Source organism: Onychostoma macrolepis, chromosome 06 (assembly GCF_012432095.1).
Source record: "Onychostoma macrolepis isolate SWU-2019 chromosome 06, ASM1243209v1, whole genome shotgun sequence".
NCBI lineage: Eukaryota > Metazoa > Chordata > Actinopteri > Cypriniformes > Cyprinidae > Onychostoma > Onychostoma macrolepis.
The window spans coordinates 16,743,248-16,762,028 of record NC_081160.1 but is presented as its reverse complement, the minus strand read 5'-3'; the positions used below and the strand labels follow the sequence as shown (position 1 = coordinate 16,762,028).

The window sequence follows — 18,781 nt, the reverse complement described above, 5'->3', positions numbered from 1 at the left end:
ATGCACCTGTATATCTAGTTAGTATGCACTGTAAAAATCAATTTGAAGTTGTAAATAAAGATTATTGGAATATGTTTTAAAAGAAAATACTGTTTCAGTCTTTCTACCTCAAAATTTCATATTCATAAAGGAACCAAAGAAAAAAGTATCACAGGTTCCAAAAAAAATATTAAGCAGCACAATAGTTTCAACACTGATAATAAATCAACATATTAGAATGATTTCTGAAGGATCATGTGACACTAAATACTAGAGTAATGGCTGATGAAAATTCAGTGCTGCGTCACAGAAATAAATTATATTTTAAAATATATTAAAATAGGAAACTAATATTAGAAACTGCAATAATATTTCACAATATTACAGTTTTTTCTGTGTTTTTGATCAAATAAATGCAGCCTTGATGAGCAAGAGACTCCATTAAAAATCTGACTGATTCAAAACTTTTGAACAGCAGTATATATATATATATATTAGTGTTGTCAAACGATTTAGTTTTTGTTTTGTTTTTGTTTACATAATATGTGTGTGTACTCTGTATATTTATTATGTATATATAAAAACACACACATGCATGTATATATATATTTTTTAAATTATGTTTATAGATTAAATACACTGAACAAAATTATAAACGCAACACTTGTTTTTGCCCCCATTTTTCATGAGATGAACTCAAAGATCTAAGACTTTTTCTATGTACAAAAAAGGCCTATTTCTCTCAAATATTGTTCACAAATCTGTCTAAATCTGTGTTAGTGAGCACTTCTCCTTTGCCAAGATACTCTATCCACCTCACAGGTGTGGCATATCAAGATGCTGATTAGGCAGCATGATTATTGCACAGGTGCGCCTTAGGCTGGCCACAATAAAAGGCCACTCTAAAATGTGCAGTTTTACTGTATTGGGGGGGTCCGGGAGGCTCCGAAAACCAGTCAGTATCTGGTGTGACCACCATTTGCCTCACGCAGTGCAACACATCTCCTTCACATAGAGTTGATCAGGTTGTTGATTGTGGCCTGTGGAATGTTGGTCCACTCCTCTTCAATGGCTGTGCGAAGTTGCTGGATATTGGCAGGAACTGGAACACGCTGTCGTATACACCGATCCAGAGCATCCCAAACATGCTCAATGGGTGACATGTCCGGTGAGTATGCTGGCCATGCAAGAACTTGGATGTTTTCAGCTTCCAGGAATTGTGTACAGATCCTTGCAACATGGGGCTGTGCATTATCATGCTGCAACATGAGGTGATGGTCGTGGATGAATGGCACAACAATGGGCCTCAGGATCTCGTCACGGTATCTCTGTGCATTCAAAATGCCATCAATAAAATGCACCTGTGTTCGTTGTCCATAACATACGCCTGCCCATACCATAACCCCACCGCCACCATGGGCCACTCGATCCACAACGTTGACATCAGCAAACCGCTCACCCACACGACGCCATACACACTGTCTGCCATCTGCCCTGTACAGTGAAAACCGGGATTCATCCGTGAAGAGAACACCTCTCCAAAGTGCCAGACGCCATCGAATGTGAGCATTTGCCCACTCAAGTCGGTTACGACGACAAACTGCAGTCAGGTCGAGACCCCGATGAGGACGACGAGCATGCAGATGAGCTTCCCTGAGAAGGTTTCTGACAGTTTGTGCAGAAATTCTTTGGTTATGCAAACCGATTGTTGCAGCAGCTGTCCGGGTGGCTGGTCTCAGACGATTTTGGAGGTGAAGATGCTGTATGTGGAGGTCCTGGGCTGGTGTGGTTACACGTGGTCTGCAGTTGTGAGGCCAGTTGGATGTACTGCCAAATTCTCTGAAACGCCTTTGGAGATGGCTTATGGTACAGAAATGAACATTCAATTCACGGGCAACAGCTCTGGTGGACATTCCTGCAGTCAGCATGCCAATTTCACGCTCCCTCAAAACTTGCGACATCTGTGGCATTGTGCTGTGTGATAAAACTGCACATTTTAGAGTGGCCTTTTATTGTGGCTAGCCACCTGTGCAATAATCATGCTGTCTAATCAGCATCTTGATATGTCACACCTGTGAGGTGGATGGATTATCTCGGCAAAGGAGAAGTGCTCACTAACACAGATTTAGACAGATTTGTGAACAATATTTGAGAGAAATAGGCCTTTTGTGTACATTGAAAAAGTCTTAGATCTTTGAGTTCAGCTCATGAAAAATGGGGGCAAAAACAAAAGTGTTGCGTTTATAATTTTGTTCAGTGTATATTTATATATAACATAAATGATGTATATTGAATGTATTTATATGAATATAAATTTATACATGTAAATAGATGTAAATATTTTCAAAATATATACTGTATGTGTGTATTTATATATATACATAATAAATATACACAGTACACACATATATATTATGTAAACAAAAACTTTTATTTTATCCACCCTCAATTCTGTCTACAAATTTGGTCTCAAAATGCACTGTTTTGCAATGGAATTTTTTTTTCCATGTGATATACATTTTAGTATATTACATTAAATTATATTAGAATTACATATTTATATTTAGAATTTAAATGGAAGTAAGGAAATCTCACTTTTTGTAGTTGACATGGTCAACAATAATTTGCTTAGATTTGATTAGTGACCTAGAAATTAAACTACTTCATATTTTGTCATAACCTTTCATTTATTGTCAAAAATTAAACTAATTTCCAGAATTAATTAATTATACACATATACTAAATACAGTATGTGATGTACAGTGTGTATCTAAATACTGTATGTGATGTGTGTGCATATATTGCATGTATATTAAAAATTCTATAAATGATATATACACACATACCGCAGCAAATGTTCTGACAGGTTTCTCACTCCTGACTTATTACTGGGTGCCATGGCAACAGTCTGACCCAAGTTTTTAATATCTTTCCTGTGCACAGAGACACTAACTGATTACACTGTGGCAGAGGATCCGCCTCCAGTCGTATAACTGCTACCTCAGTCGTCCAATCGCAATTGCAGATCCAGAGTCACAACAGGAGCAGTTGGAAAAGAGCATCTATAGAACACTACTAATACCATATGATGAGGTGCACGTGAAGTTAACAGCACATTGTCACCAGTAGTAGTACAGTATGTCTAATGTCATAGCATTCATACGGAACTAATGTCCAAGATGCCAGGCCCTGCTTAACCTTTCACTTCCTCTGGCACAAAAACTAAATGGCACTTTCTGCCGGGCACAAACACTTTAATCCTCTCCAGGGCATCGTGCCACAGTTATACAAAACCCAGAGTGTCTGTCTTCACAACAACTAAGTCAGTGTCATCTACTACTCTAAAGCCAGTCTTATCTACTGTTGTCAAACTGCCTAAATTTAGTCTCATTTGATAGGCAATATTCAACTATGTTACAACGGAAGGCGTGTTGTCTAAAAACATTAGACAGTCTAAACTCATAGCTTTATAAGATTCCATTTACCCTCTATAGTGATGTGAATTCATTAATGTCATTGATTTGTTATCATTTACCTACTTTTGTATTCAGAAGACTAGGAAATGCTCAAAAATGTTTTTAAAATCTAAAAAAAAAAATGTTTTTAAAATCTCTTATGCGATCTGTGTGATAAGTCTCTTATGTGATCAACAATACAGTAAAAACAGAAATATTGGGAAATAACATTACAGTTGAAAATAATTAAATATAATAAAATATAAATTATTTTAATAAATATTAAACATTTATTCCTTGACTATTTAACATTTTTACACAATGCAAATCTATGAAATAATAAAATATATATTTTTGATAAAACTGTATTTTCATCAGTCACTACTCTAGTACTCAGTGTCACATGATCCTTCAGAAATAATTCTAACATGTTGATTTTGTGCTCAATTAACTATTTATTCATATTGTCACCGTTGAAAACAGTTTTTGATTAACAGAAAGTTTTAAATATTTAACATTTAAATATTAAACATTTATTTTAAATATTTTTTTGTAACAATGTAAAAATATTTTACTGTGACTTTTGATCAATTAAATGCATCCTTGCTGAATTATTCTTCTTTCTTTTTTTTCTTTTTTTTCAAACTTACAGATCCTAAGGTCACATGATCAATAAACAGCCAATACAGTATGTTAATAATAGGCATGCTAATAAGCAACTAGTTTATATTGAGAATTGCTCCCTATACTAAAGTGTTACCAAATTTCAAAGTCTATTGAAGGAACAAGTCGTATAAAAAAATATGGGGGTGAGTCACAGATAAAGAATTTGAGATGGTCCTCACTGCAGAACACAAGATCCCGGGGGTGAGGCTGGATCCAGATCCAACTCCTCCCACCTTACATATCCCTAAACCTACACGTCTCCACCCCCGATTCCTAACCCACCCATCTCCACCCCTAAACCTACCAATCTCCACCCCCTAGATGTGGATTTATCCTCGCCCCTGGATCTTGTGTTCTGCAGTGAGGGGCTACTAAAGAATTTTAGTTTCTAGGTGAACTTTCCCTTTAAAATGCTAGAAAAAGTCTTGTTTGGTGGCTCAGAAATGGGCCGAGCAGATTGTGCCTCAGTCTGTGTTGGAGAGCAGTGAGAGACGCGGTGGTTGGACTGGACAATAGCTGCCCGTCAGAGAACTCAAGACAAAACGGCACACTGATGTTGCATAAGGTGAATGCCACCTTTGAACCAGATTAACCTAATTCTTGATAGGCAATGAGATGTCAAACAAACCATGCTGAACTCAATTTAAAAAATGAACTAAATGTACAGGCTGAGAAAATGAGAGTTGATGGGTGTTTCATCTTAGCACAGAACTACTGTAACTGCCTCCATTATCCGCCTGTTACTCTGTTCCTGCAGCCCCCTCCACCTGACACATTCCTTCACAGTCGTCAGGGAAACAAATCCTGCATAACGCTCATATTAAAACACCTTAGAGTTCAGCTCTACCTCAGCATGCGTTATTTATCACCATGGTGATTTATTACAAACAATCGAGTTTCTTTCAAAAACTTATTTCCTGCTAAGTGTCATGTTTACTCTCTGAACAAAAAAATATATTGTGAAACATGCATTACAAAGTGACACATTTAAGCATTAAATAAATGCACTCTTGACTACATGCATAATTAGAAAAATTCCTCATATGATAACAGATGCGATTAGATTAGATTAAACTTTATACACAATGACAGGATCTAACTAGAAATGCAAATGGATCTATATCATATAAATACATTGTAGTAAAATGCAATGATAAAATAAAGTTTACTTAAACACCAAATCTGTATATTAGAATGATTTCTGAAGGATTTACGATAAAGTGACCTGAAGACTAGAGTAATGGCTTCTGATAATTCAGCTTTGCCATACCAGTAAAAAATGACAGTTATTAATTTTAATTTGTAATATTCACAATATTACCGTTTGAGATAAAGGCATCCTTGGTGAGCATAAGAGTCTCCTCAAAAGCTATTTTTACTCCTCCTAAGCCACACTTACAATGTACAAAATGAATTGCATTAGATAACAAATTGTCAAACTAAGTGGTATCTGCAAACAGATAAACAATCAAGTTCTCAGGTTCAATGCCTTAACTGCTCTTGCTTTTAATAATCTGTTCTGTTTCTAAAAATTGTTTTGTTGTTTCAAAGTCTCTTAAGACTGAGAGCTGTGAATTAGTATGGATAACCTGCTCTTTGCTCAGGAGGTGCAATTGAGGATGAAAACTATAGAGGCAAGTTATTATTGAACAAAAAGAGAGGAAAACATTGACCTCCCTTTGGGACACACAGTTAGAGAGAGAGGAAAACGACAAAAGAGAGAGAGACTGAGCTGTATTTATCCCTGAACTCCCACGTCTCTGAAGGACTGAGTAAGTGAAGCATGAAATGCCCATTTCTTACAGAGGTTTAATTTGTTTGATGACATGTTTTTTCTGATCTGTTAGCTATAGTGAAATATTTTACATTGGAATTTCATATTTAAAAAAGTGATTTTAGACACATCTGTTCCCATCTGCATGCTTTTACAAATTTTAGGGCCGGTGACTATAAATTCAGGCTTTGTACTGATTCATTAAAGCACGACACAAGGAAGTTTTAAAACAAGGGTAGACTGAGAACAGTGTTGGGGAAGCTCCTTTGAAACTGTACTTTCCCAAACATTACAAGCTGCTGGTAATTTATATTACAGTCAAGTTAGTCATTTAAAAATAGTAATTAGCGAAACAACAACAAAAAGTAACTTATTACACTGAAACTATTCAAGGGGGAAATACCTTTTTAAATACAAAAGAAATAAAGAAAAAAGCAACTATTTGATTTATTTTTCAGTCGGAGCAATACTGCCCTACAAAGGCAAAAGACCTTAACTCGCTAGAGTGTGAAACTGAGAAAATGACTTTAAAGTTTTTTATTTGTCCAGCCAAATTAATTATAGGTAGGACACTGGAAATGTGGCAATTAGATGTTTTAGTAATGAAAATGATCTACATTAAAAAATTGTGGGTTCAAACTAGATTTTTATCCCTATTTTGAAGTTACTGTACTCTGCTTTTGCATTGTTTGCAAAAAGTGAGAAGTCACTCACACCAAGGCAAAAGGCAGTAACTTCCACATTATCAATTTGGTTGCTGATCACCATTTACAAAATCGTAAATGTATAAAACCTAGTGATTATGGGCTATCTCATATAGGCTATTGCATATAGTAATATGACTGTATTAATGTTTTTTTTTTTTTTTGACCGAGCAGACTAAAATAAAACATGTGACCGTTTGGCAACCAATTTATTTGCTATGCTCAGCAACGTAATAGAATGCTAGACATAGCATAATTGCTTTTATATTGACTTGAATGAAATAGCCTAACCTAAAAGAACGACTTGTGGATTTATGTGAACAGGAATAATGTGAAAAGGAATAATGCTCAGAATGCTTGTGGATTAAACATCTTCGATGTTCATCGCGATGGATGGATTTTATCGGGTTACAAGAAAAGGTAGGATATGGATTTAATTGTGAACTGTTAGTAGGCTACTGATTTTATGATTGATCATGCTACATGCAATGACATTCGAGTAGGGCCTACACACGCATCCAACTAGAAGTGACAGCCTGGTGAATAATCTGCAGGTCTTTTAAGATCTTTAAAGGCTATTCACGATTACGTATTGCCAGTGTTGGGCAGTAACTAGTTACTAGTAATTAGTTACTGTAATAATATTACTTTTTGCAGTAACTAGTAGTGTAACTAATTACTAATAATATTTCAGTAATAATATTACAGTTACTTTCCATAAAACAGCTTAGTTACTTAGTTAATTTTGATGCCTCAACCCCGCTGATTTAAAATTCAACAATCAAATAATTCCTGGATTTATTTTCATAATTTTCACGACTCACACATGTATGTGATGTCCCCAGTGCAGCAGGCAAGCTTGGAATATGGAAAAGCAGATAGAAATACTGCATTATCGGCATGTGGTACATTATATTAATATAATATAATTGAAAATATTTTTTGAAAATTAAACAGTTTCTTACAAACTCATGTGATTTGATAAAATACATAACGAAATTTAATCGCATATGGGTAACAAAAAAATTACTTCAAGCTACACATGACAATTAATGAGATTAATACAACACTTGTACTTGAATGCCACTATCAATCACTATTGAGTGTTTGTAATAACTTCTGACTGCGATCCAATGTGGATTTTGGTCAAATAATGAGGCAGAAATATGTTGTTAGTAATATTGTAGAAGAATTTTATCTGGAAGATACACAGTTACAGCTTCTGTGGGGCGTGAAGATGTGTAACTAATTACTGTTGCCAGAAAGTAATAAGTAAAGTAACAATATTACCTTTGAAAGGAGTAACTAGTAGTGAGTAATATATTACATTCTTTGAGTAACTAACCCAACACTGCGTATTGCAGCCAAGGTATCTAGTCCTTACAGTGCTTTGTTATATGGAGCTGTAAATGGACTTTAATGGACAGTAAAAAAAAGGCAGAACACCATATAACTCCAAGCCGCAACCGTAACTTAATTTTGACGCGCAGTTAAACAAAGTTAGAACACTGTAACTCAATTTGAGCGTTCCAAACAAAGCGAAAGAGCCGTTACTGGTGTTATACGGTGTTCTGCCTTGGTTTCTCTGGGGCTTTTCCAAGTTACGGTTGAGACCACCCATTATTTTCTCGGAAAAACAACGAAATTGACTCAAGATACTTATGCACATGATAAAGGTTGTCTTGAAGGTCCCAAAAATATCAATAACTCATTTTCGACCAAAATCGAAGTTACGGTCTTTTTCCTTTGCATGGCAGAATATTTATCTGGCGTAGATTTCAAATGGTGTAATATTAACTTGAACATACATGACCATTCAAACTTTTGAGGTCAGCAAGATTTTGTAATGTTTATGAATACAGTAAAATGGTAATATTTAGAAATATTATTACAGTTAAAATGACTTGATTTCTATTTGAATATATTTTAAAATGCAATTTATTCCTTTGATGGCATAGCTGAATTGTCACAAGATCCTTCAGAAATCATTCCTATATGCTGATTTGATGCTTAAGAAACATTTCTCATTACCAATGTCAGCTCAGCTCAGCTGGATTGGAGAATAATTTTTTAAGTTAATTTAAATGAACCATTCAAACGAATCAATTCACTAAAAATAATCATACTTCTCAACACTATATACATTAGATTGATTATTACCTCAACTCACTCAGCCATGAGCACAAACATATAACAGTAATGTAGCATTTTGCCTCACTATATTGTAACAGGTTGGGGGTAGTTTGTTATTGTAAAACTTAATTGTAAGTTAATACTAGTTAGTGTAAAGCATCACTACATTGACCTAGTTACCCTCCAACACTCTCAGGGAGAGATCATTTTAGGGCAAACCTTCTCTGAACAATGTGTTATTTTTGCATTGCTTCCTTTACCTCTTATCTTTCACACAAATAGGGTTTGTTCTCAAATTATCCGTCATCCTGCATTCCCACAAATCTGAAGTGAGAATAAGGCTTCCTTTTCGTTTTTTCAGAGAATCTCTTTAATGGAACTGTCAGCTTCGATTCACACACTGGTGAGTGAAACAGCCTTGTTAAGCATCTTAATAATAAAAGAGTGTGAGAAAGATTGAGAGTGAGACAACTCACCTCTTATCTGCCAGATCTGTTTTATTGCCCACCAGCATGATGATGACATCACTTCCTCTCTCCGTTCTCACATCATCGATCCATTTGGAAGTTTGCTGGAATGAATTCACATCTATATAAAGAAAAACAGACACAGAATATGGTAACTACTTTGTAGGGCAAACACTGAAATAATCTGGATTTCGGATTCTACAATTAACATTTTTTAATGTTTTAAAAATAATTTGTGTGCCACTCCATAAAGCGAAAGAGTGGCCGACTGAGGATGGTCCACCTGTACCCAGCTGAATACTGTTAAGTATTGTTTTAAGTTCACCTTAATATTTTTAATGTTCTATAATTGTTAATAAAAGGTCAATTAAAACCAATCTGAGAATCTGCAGTTTAGGCTGGTATACTGCATTACATTGTAATGTTGAATGGCTACAATTGCTACTTTTATGCCCAGAAATGGGGGGGGGGGGTCATTTTAATGAAGCATCAGTATCAGTAATACTGCCCTTCATTCATAGTACTTAGTAAAAATATGCAATGAAAATATTGAAAATATTAAGTATTTAAAATACTATCTTTATGTTGTTTCCACATTAATCTGGATATTATACATGAAAATATTTATATTTCAACAAATTTAAACGTTAAGTGCAGTTAATTAGAGAAACTAAATCAGAAATTAATCAGATATTTATTTAACTAATCAACAGATTAACAGCCTTAACAGATTTATTATTTGTGTTGATAATATCATCACTATTTCCATTAAGACCTTGGTTGGAGGGTAAATTATTTAAAAACAATTTTTTTTTAATTAGATTTTTTTTTTTTAGAAATTCTGTTTAGAATTTTAATTCGTTTTAAATTAGATTTTATTATTATTATTAAATGTGTAAAGGAGTTGAGCTTATATAATTTATTACCTTTAAAAAATGCAGTGAATATATTGCAGCTATTGTGCACCACTGTGTGCTATTTTCCTATTATTTAAATATTCAATAAGGTTTTATTATGACATTTATACCTGTTTATGTGCAGCCTGACAACAGTGAACCTGCTTCTGCTTCAAGGTGAAACTGACTTTGGCTGCTTTACCTATAAAATCAAGCTTTGTGTTTCCTGTTCATACCAACAAAGCTGTGTGCACCGCTAACTCTGTCTTTGAAAGTCACAGTGGGGCTTACGGACAATAACACTGTCATCTTTTTATTGTGAAAAATAACCTACAGCTGCTTCTTACATCTTTGGGGTTGAATCTATCTGGTTATAGTGTGAAACAAGGCTAGACCTGTAACACACTTTACTGACAGAAAATAATCACTGATCACATCTCAAATTGACAAATCGGGCAGCTGCAATCATGTTAACGCTTTGATTTTTTGGCTCTTGGTAATATATCTCAGAGCTAAAGGAGGTTTGATCATTAAAGTTACACTCACTTGTGATGTCATACACCACCACAGCTACGGTGGAGTCTCTTATATAGCTCGGAATGAGACTCCTGAAACGTTCCTGGCCTGCTGTGTCCCACAACTGCAACCGAACCTGCAAGTCAGAGACCCCCAACTGAACAGTCAAATTATTCAGCCTCTCAAACACACATATAGACGCAATTACATAAACACGTGCAGAGCCAAGCTAGGAGCTGGATCAATATGACCTTATAAAACCACAGCAAACTGCTTCGCTGAAGGTCATGGAATCATTTCTGGGTTATAAACTCCTGACATCTCTAGAGGATACAATCTATTTTCTTGATACATGAGCTTGCAGGCATATACTAAAACTGTCAGAAATCCAGTTGGTATAATAAAAAAGCTTTGGAGATTCAATATGGTTTCATTAAAACTCTTCTCTTTTGACATGGAATAAAAAAACAGAGGAGTGCATTTGATTTACTGCTGTATTTGAACATGCTAGACTGCTTACCGTTCTGTCCTCCAAATACATGGTTTTTGACAGGAAATCGATTCCAATTGTCGCCTGTTATGACAGAAGGAAAACATTATGTAAGAACAAAATGAAATCAGATGCTGAAATTGAGTGGAAATATGGCTGTTTTTGTGCATGGCAAATCTAAAGGCGTTCTAGATATCGTCCCGAGAATCAGAAGATGCTGTCTAGATTGAAACAGACAGCCGTTACGTTCTGCCTGCCAGTTTGATGATGGTAATAACTGCTATACATGATCACTCTGTTCTGGGACCTGCCTCTCTTTGTAATGAATCTGGTCCGTGGTCTTCCGTCCACTTGCCACCAGAGGTCGCCCTCCGATTACATTGACTTTCACACACATCACCCTGGACTACATCTCCCATGTTCCATTGCAATGATTGGATCCACCTGCAACCAATCACACGCTCACCTGAAAGCTATTACACACACCATATAACACCCACTCAGATCCTGCTCAAACTGCCAAGTATTGTTCTGTGTATATCACTCTCCTAGTGATAGCTGCTTTACGAAGCCATTTCCCGGTCTTATCTAGTTTCTAGTTCCTAGTCCTAGTCCTAGTCTTAGTCTAGTCTAGTCTTGTTGTGTTCCCTGATTTCCTAGTTCCTGATTCTTGCCCGTGTATCTTGGATTAACCCTTTGCTTGCTGTTTCGGACTGTGTTTGCTCCTTGCCTGGACTTTTGCTCACGTTTACGGATTACCTCTCTTGTCAGGCCCTCTGGATTACGTTTGCTTTTGTCTGACTCAAGCCCGTTTATGATTGCTCTCTTGCAGAGTGTGGCTCCTGACTATAAATTCAGAAAGAATCTATATATATATATATATATATATATATGGAAAAAAATGTAAACATTTTCAAAACAAATTCTCTGACAATGAATTTTAGTGAATAACAAGTTAAATTTATGTCTGTTCACTGTACCATATTGGTTATCTGCCAATATGAAGTATTTTACTGTTGTCTATATTACACAAAATTGTTTATTTCCCTTATTTTTACATTTATTTATACTTTTGCCATTATCTAATGCTCCCTTAAGGATAATTTTTAAAAACACTATCAACGTAATGACACTTAAATGATAATGAAATCTTAAAATATTTTTTCATACTTTAAACTTGCAGATTGTAATTTTTGTTGCCTAAATCACTTGTAGCATGTAAAGCGACTGATTTCACATTTTAGTGTCTCATTTTTTCAATTAATTGAATTTATTGTGTGTGTGCGTGCGTGCACAAGCCATATGGACAAATTATAAGTTATTAAAAAAATAAGGTATTTTGTCATTTTTGGTACTCAACATTCTGCTGATAACTTAATTTTGTAGGAATAAAAATCCTACATGAAAAACATAATAGTCAGCAAATAATTCTGAATAAATCCCACAAAAGACCCTCTGATTTCCTGAATGCTGTTACTAGAATATTTGTGTTTTACTCAATATTGATATTCTCAACCAAACGCACACATAGAATTTAAATGCAGAGATGGGTTGCCAACATTATTGTAAGGTAAAATGATGCATTGGCTCAGGCCACCTCACATCTGCATCTGTGAAATTACTTGAACATTGATAGAACGAAAGTGTCTTCAGTCATTGAAAGCTAATTCATTCTCCACTGGTGCTTTTATTGCAATAAGAGTGCAGTCGATTGTGTCGATTACATTTGTAAAACCAGTGATTGCTGAAAATTGCCTTTTTGAGTGTGTCTGTTGAATTCAACATGCACCACGTTTTTAAAATCCTCTGTTCAATTTCCAGCATTTGAAAAAAAAAAAAGCCAACTATGCAGAGCATACATATGCTTGGGTGGACATTTGCATAATGGTATGTACACGATTATGCCAAGTTTGTTGTTTATTAATACAGATGCATTTTACGGAGGCGTCTTGTGTGTGCTTTTATCCGGATGGCCCCTGGTCTCCTCAGTTGTAGCTCCCTGTGGGCAGCTGCCAGATCGATAGGGGTCCACAGATCAGTGGGATCTGAGGAAAACATCATGGATGTCTGCAGTACAGAGGACTGGCCTTTCTGTGTGTGATTCAGTTCTATGGCGCAAAAGAGCAGATAAGGACAACTAGCCACCACTGAAGAGCCGAGCCTGTAGAATGAAGCTTATTTAATGCACTGTTTCTAATAAACATTCAAAGGTTCGTTGCAATTTATTTGAGATTAGATATTTATTAGTCAAGTCAAATTTATTTGCATAGCACTTTTCACAATACAAATTGTTTCAAAAAATTTATCAAGATGTTAATATTTATAATATCTTACTCCCTTAATGCCATAGTCACATTTAGCAGATTAGAGCTGGGCGATAATACAGCTTACATTTTGCAATGATACAAGCAATAAAGCAGTTGAGATATGCTATATAGTAGGCTATATATAGCTTCATGTGAGTGTAATGTATGTATACATATAAATTTAGACATATATCCAACTTTATATAAAGAGCTGGGTGACAATAGTTACATTTTATGAAAAATATAGTAGTAATGTTGTCAAGATATGCTATATAGTTTTGTATGAGCATACTTTATGTATGCAGGTAAAGTAGTGTGTACTGTATATCCAACTTTAATATATCACTGGATTATGGATGCTCATTTTAACCGGTTAACCGTTAACTGACCGTAAGAATTTTGACCGGTTAATACAATCAGTTAAAAAGGTTTGCTGCATGGTTAAAATGTGTATGCGTATTTAAAAAAAAAGTTTTTTAGAGAAAAAAAAACATAAACTTAAAAAACATAAGTCATTCAGAAATTGGCCTAATGCCGACTCAAAATGTTTACAAACATTATAATAAACACTGTATTATGTACTTCACTCGCGTTCCAATATCCACGTAAAACAAAATGTTTTGCATAACATCATGGCGGTATGGTGATACCGCTTAACGGCAAGATTTTACTACATATTTAAACTGAGCAGTGTGTTTTTTTCCATATGTTTGACTGACTGTATTTTATTATGAGAATGAACAGGCTGCATTGTCAAGGTAGCAATGGCTAACTGTGCACGCACATGCGGCGCCGGCGCAATCACTTGAATTTTTTTCTTCTAACAGTGGAAGCAATTACTCCTTTTAGTCATAAAGATAATCAGAATTGTAAAAGGTTTGTGTTTATTTGTGTACATTCACAATAAAAACAAATCTTTGTGCTTTTGTAAAATAAGCCTAAAGAAAAATAGGATGCCGCTTTCTGCCATCTGCTTTCCTTTCGTGCAGGACAAATGAACCGAAACTCTGCATACTAGGCTGCTTGTTGCACAGATTTTCTTTCGTTTTCTTAATTTATTATTTAAGTAAAAATATATTTCTCGTATAAGCCTATTTATTCGTTATACATGCTATATATATAGCTAGCTTTATTATGTTTTTCTCTGCTCGCAGAAGCGGTGCGTGATGTGATATGACCATGTGAATCCTCATGTTCTGTTGTTTCATGTAAAATTAATCCCCGAGAAACAAATGTTAGTATTTTTAACGGGTCACACTAATCCTTTCTAATTTAAAATAATCTGGTCAGTTAACGGTTAATAATCGGTTAACGAGTGTCGGTTAGGAAAAATAACTGAAATTAACATCCCTAACCTGGGTGATAATATAGTTCCCTTTCGATATTACACTCCTTTTTTCCTCTTCAACTGAAACCTTTTCAATCACGCAGTAAAACTGCACGTCCATTGGTTCGTGCAGTGCTATAAAAACGAACCAATGGCTATGCAGCCCGCCATAGCCTGCCAAAATGGGCGGGGCCTCTGGCTATATAAGTGGCCGCTTTGCTGCTGCATCTCAGATTTCTTCTCTTCAGCGACGAAGCTTCTTCCTCGCTGACTCTTCGCTGACACCAAGATTCACCGTTGAAACACCTCAGCAGACGGATTGGACCTTTTGCAGCGCTCAGCTCGCAGATCCCGGTCTATCCCCTGCCGCCATCTGGCGACTATCTAAAAGAGCCTGCAGGACTCCCCTGCACGCTGATGACAGTCACGCAGAGTGCGTGTCATGCTTGGGGAAATCTTACGCTGACACTGTGCTCAGCGGGACTGACTGCTCTCATTGTGAGAGTTTCAGTCTCGCCTCTGTGCGCTCATGGATAGCTTTCTTTTCAGAAAGCAACTTCACCCCATCGCGCCCTCCCGTCTTCTTCCTCCAAGGGACCTGCGAGGAAAAGACAGCGGAGCAGAGGATTCGAGCAGCCGGAGACGAGCAAGCTCACCGCAGAGAGAGGATTCTCTGGTCCTCTTCACTCAACCTGATCAGCGTCCCTCCGCGGCTGCGAGCGACATGATCTCGTTCGGTGCTTGAGATCGGGCTTGGTGACTGACCCCGCCCTCTTGCCGCCGTCCTCTTCACGCAGCACCAGACCCAGAACGGACGAGGAGCTCGTCCGTGTGATGACTAAGGCTGTCAGTGAGCTCAGGCTCGAGTGGTCTCCGCCTGAGGAGCCATCTTGCAGCAGGCTGGATGAGTGGTTTCTCTCGGGGCGCCAGCAAGCCCCCCGCCAACGCTCGTCCCCCTTCTTCCCTGAAGTCCATGACGAGCTCACTAAATCGTGGCACTAAATTCTGCTTCCTCTGCCCTCACCTCTGTTGACGGCGCTGAAGAGAAGGGATATGAGCACCTGCCCCCTCTGGATGAGTCGGATGGATGGAAAGCGAGGGCGAGCCATCCGTCCAAGCCGTGCAGAGCCACGTCTGCACTCGCTGGACGCGCCTATCTGGCGGCTGGACAAGCGGCTTCGGTGCTGCACTCTATGGCTGTGCTCCAGGTCTTCTAGGCCAAGATGCTCGCCAGTGAGGAGGCCGGTCTCGATGCAGCTTCACTCAGGGACCTGAGGAGCATGACGGACCTGGCCCTGCGTGCCACCAAAGCCACCGCCCAGGCCATCGGGCGGTCAATGTCCAGCCTAGTAGTGTTGGAACGCCACCTTTGGCTCACGTTGACGGAGATGAAAGAGGCAGATAAAGTTCCCTTCCTCGACGCTCCGGTCTCGTCGAACAGCCTGTTTGGGCCAGCTGTGGAGGGCTTTGCAGAGCGTTTTACGGAGGCTCAGAAGTCGTCTCAAGCGATGCGACACTTCCTCCCGAAGCACGCCAGCTCTTCTGCTGCTTCTAGTCGCCCCAATCCTGCGCCGACTCAGCAGCCTGCCAAGCCGACGCCGGCCACTCCCGAGCCCTGACCTCCTAAGGATCGGCAGGATAGAGGGTGTTCCCACTCGGCAAGACACTACCCCTTCCCGATGCGCCAAGGACCCCGGCCCAAGATCGCCTTGGATCCGGCGCCTCGGAAGTCCTCCTGATCAGCCAGGCAGGAAGAGGAGGGGCCCGAGTCTCGCTACCGCCGGACCACCCCGCAAGCAGCCTCTAATGTGCCTCTTGTGAGCCCGCTCAGCGCTGGGTGCAGAGGGAAGTGTGTTATTGGCTCCCCACGGGCCCACTCTAGCGCCTGGCGTCCAACCGCTGTGATAGCGGACAAAATAACTGAAATTAACATCCCTAACCTGGGTGATAATATAGTTCCCTTCGATATTACACTCCTTTTTCCTCTTCAACTGAAACCTTTTCAATCACGCAGTAAAACTGCACGTCCATTGGTTCGTGCAGTGCTATAAAACGAACCAATGGCTATGCAGCCCGCCATAGCCTGCCAAATGGGCGGGGCCTCTGGCTATATAAGTGGCCGCTTTGCTGCTGCATCTCAGATTTCTTCTCTTCAGCGACGAAGCTTCTTCCTCGCTGACTCTTCGCTGACACCAAGATTCACCGTTGAAACACCTCAGCAGACGGATTGGACCTTTGCAGCGCTCAGCTCGCAGATCCCGGTCTATCCCCTGCCGCCATCTGGCGACTATCTAAAAGAGCCTGCAGGACTCCCTGCACGCTGATGACGGTCACGCAGAGTGCGTGTCATGCTTGGGGAAATCTTACGCTGACACTGTGCTCAGCGGGACTGACTGCTCTCATTGTGAGAGTTTCAGTCTCGCCTCTGTGCGCTCATGGATAGCTTTCTTTTCAGAAAGCAACTTCACCCCATCGCGCCCTCCGTCTTCTTCCTCCAAGGGACCTGCGAGGAAAAGACAGCGGGCAGAGGATTCGAGCAGCCGGAGACGAGCAAGCTCACCGCAGAGAGAGGATTCTCTGGTCCTCTTCACTCAACCTGATCAGCGTCCCTCGCGGCTGCGGCGACATGATCTCGCTCGGTGCTTGAGATCGGGCTTGGTGACTGACCCCGCCCTCTTGCCGCCGTCCTCTTCACGCAGCACCAGACCCAGAACGGACGAGGAGCTCGTCCGTGTGATGACTAGGTTGTCAGTGAGCTCAGGCTCGAGTGGTCTCCGCCTGAGGAGCCATCTTGCAGCAGGCTGGATGAGTGGTTTCTCTCGGGGCGCCAGCAAGCCCCCCGCCAACGCTCGTCCCCCTTCTTCCCTGAAGTCCATGACGAGCTCACTAAATCGTGGCACTAAATTCTGCTTCCTCTGCCCTCACCTCTGTTGACGGCGCTGAAGAGAAGGGATATGAGCACCTGCCCCCTCTGGATGAGTCGGATGGATGGAAAGCGAGGGCGAGCCATCCGTCCAAGCCGTGCAGAGCCACGTCTGCACTCGCTGGACGCGCCTATCTGGCGGCTGGACAAGCGGCTTCGGTGCTGCACTCTATGGCTGTGCTCCAGGTCTTCTAGGCCAAGATGCTCGCCAGTGAGGAGGCCGGTCTCGATGCAGCTTCACTCAGGGACCTGAGGAGCATGACGGACCTGGCCCTGCGTGCCACCAAAGCCACCGCCCAGGCCATCGGGCGGTCAATGTCCAGCCTAGTAGTGTTGGAACGCCACCTTTGGCTCACGTTGACGGAGATGAAAGAGGCAGATAAAGTTCCCTTCCTCGACGCTCCGGTCTCGTCGAACAGCCTGTTTGGGCCAGCTGTGGAGGGCTTTGCAGAGCGTTTTACGGAGGCTCAGAAGTCGTCTCAAGCGATGCGACACTTCCTCCCGAAGCACGCCAGCTCTTCTGCTGCTTCTAGTCGCCCCAATCCTGCGCCGACTCAGCAGCCTGCCAAGCCGACGCCGGCCACTCCCGAGCCCTGACCTCCTAAGGATCGGCAGGATAGAGGGTGTTCCCACTCGGCAAGACACTACCCCTTCCCGATGCGCCAAGGACCCCGGCCCAAGATCGCCTTGGATCCGGCGCCTCGGAAGTCCTCCTGATCAGCCAGGCAGGAAGAGGAGGGGCCCGAGTCTCGCTACCGCCGGACCACCCCGCAAGCAGCCTCTAATGTGCCTCTTGTGAGCCCGCTCAGCGCTGGGTGCAGAGGGAAGTGTGTTATTGGCTCCCCACGGGCCCACTCTAGCGCCCGGGCGTCCAACCGCTGTGATAGCGGACAAAATAAAACACATAGATTTTCAAAAAGAGAGCAAATATCCTCTTCTGCCTACCATAAGCATCCTGCCCTTATGCAGCCAGTCTTTAGTGCCTATTCAACCTCTTGCCACATGGGCCGAGGCCTGGCAGGCCATCCCCTGTGTGTCAGAGTGGGTAATGGCTACGATAAGACGAGGTTATTCACCACAGTGCGCAGCGAGGACGCTCAAGTCCTGCGCGCAGATGTGATGAATCTGCTGGTAAAGGGAGCCAT

General features: G+C 40.1%; 1 protein-coding gene across 2 annotated transcripts in view; it reads right to left on the bottom strand.

The window, feature by feature from the left end:
* The window catches only part of rab6ba (RAB6B, member RAS oncogene family a), an 87,518-nt gene that overhangs the window by 19,861 nt on the left and 48,876 nt on the right, over positions 1-18,781 (bottom strand). The window contains exons 3-5 of one of the 2 annotated variants that reach the window (XM_058779673.1): positions 11,111-11,164; positions 10,621-10,747; positions 9,188-9,299 (exon numbers count right to left, since the gene is read on the bottom strand). In XM_058779673.1, the coding sequence (XP_058635656.1) occupies positions 9,188-9,299; positions 10,621-10,747; positions 11,111-11,164 (293 nt within the window). The remainder of the gene's footprint in view (positions 1-9,187; positions 9,300-10,620; positions 10,748-11,110; positions 11,165-18,781) is intronic. The other variant, XM_058779674.1, reaches the window with a different exon arrangement.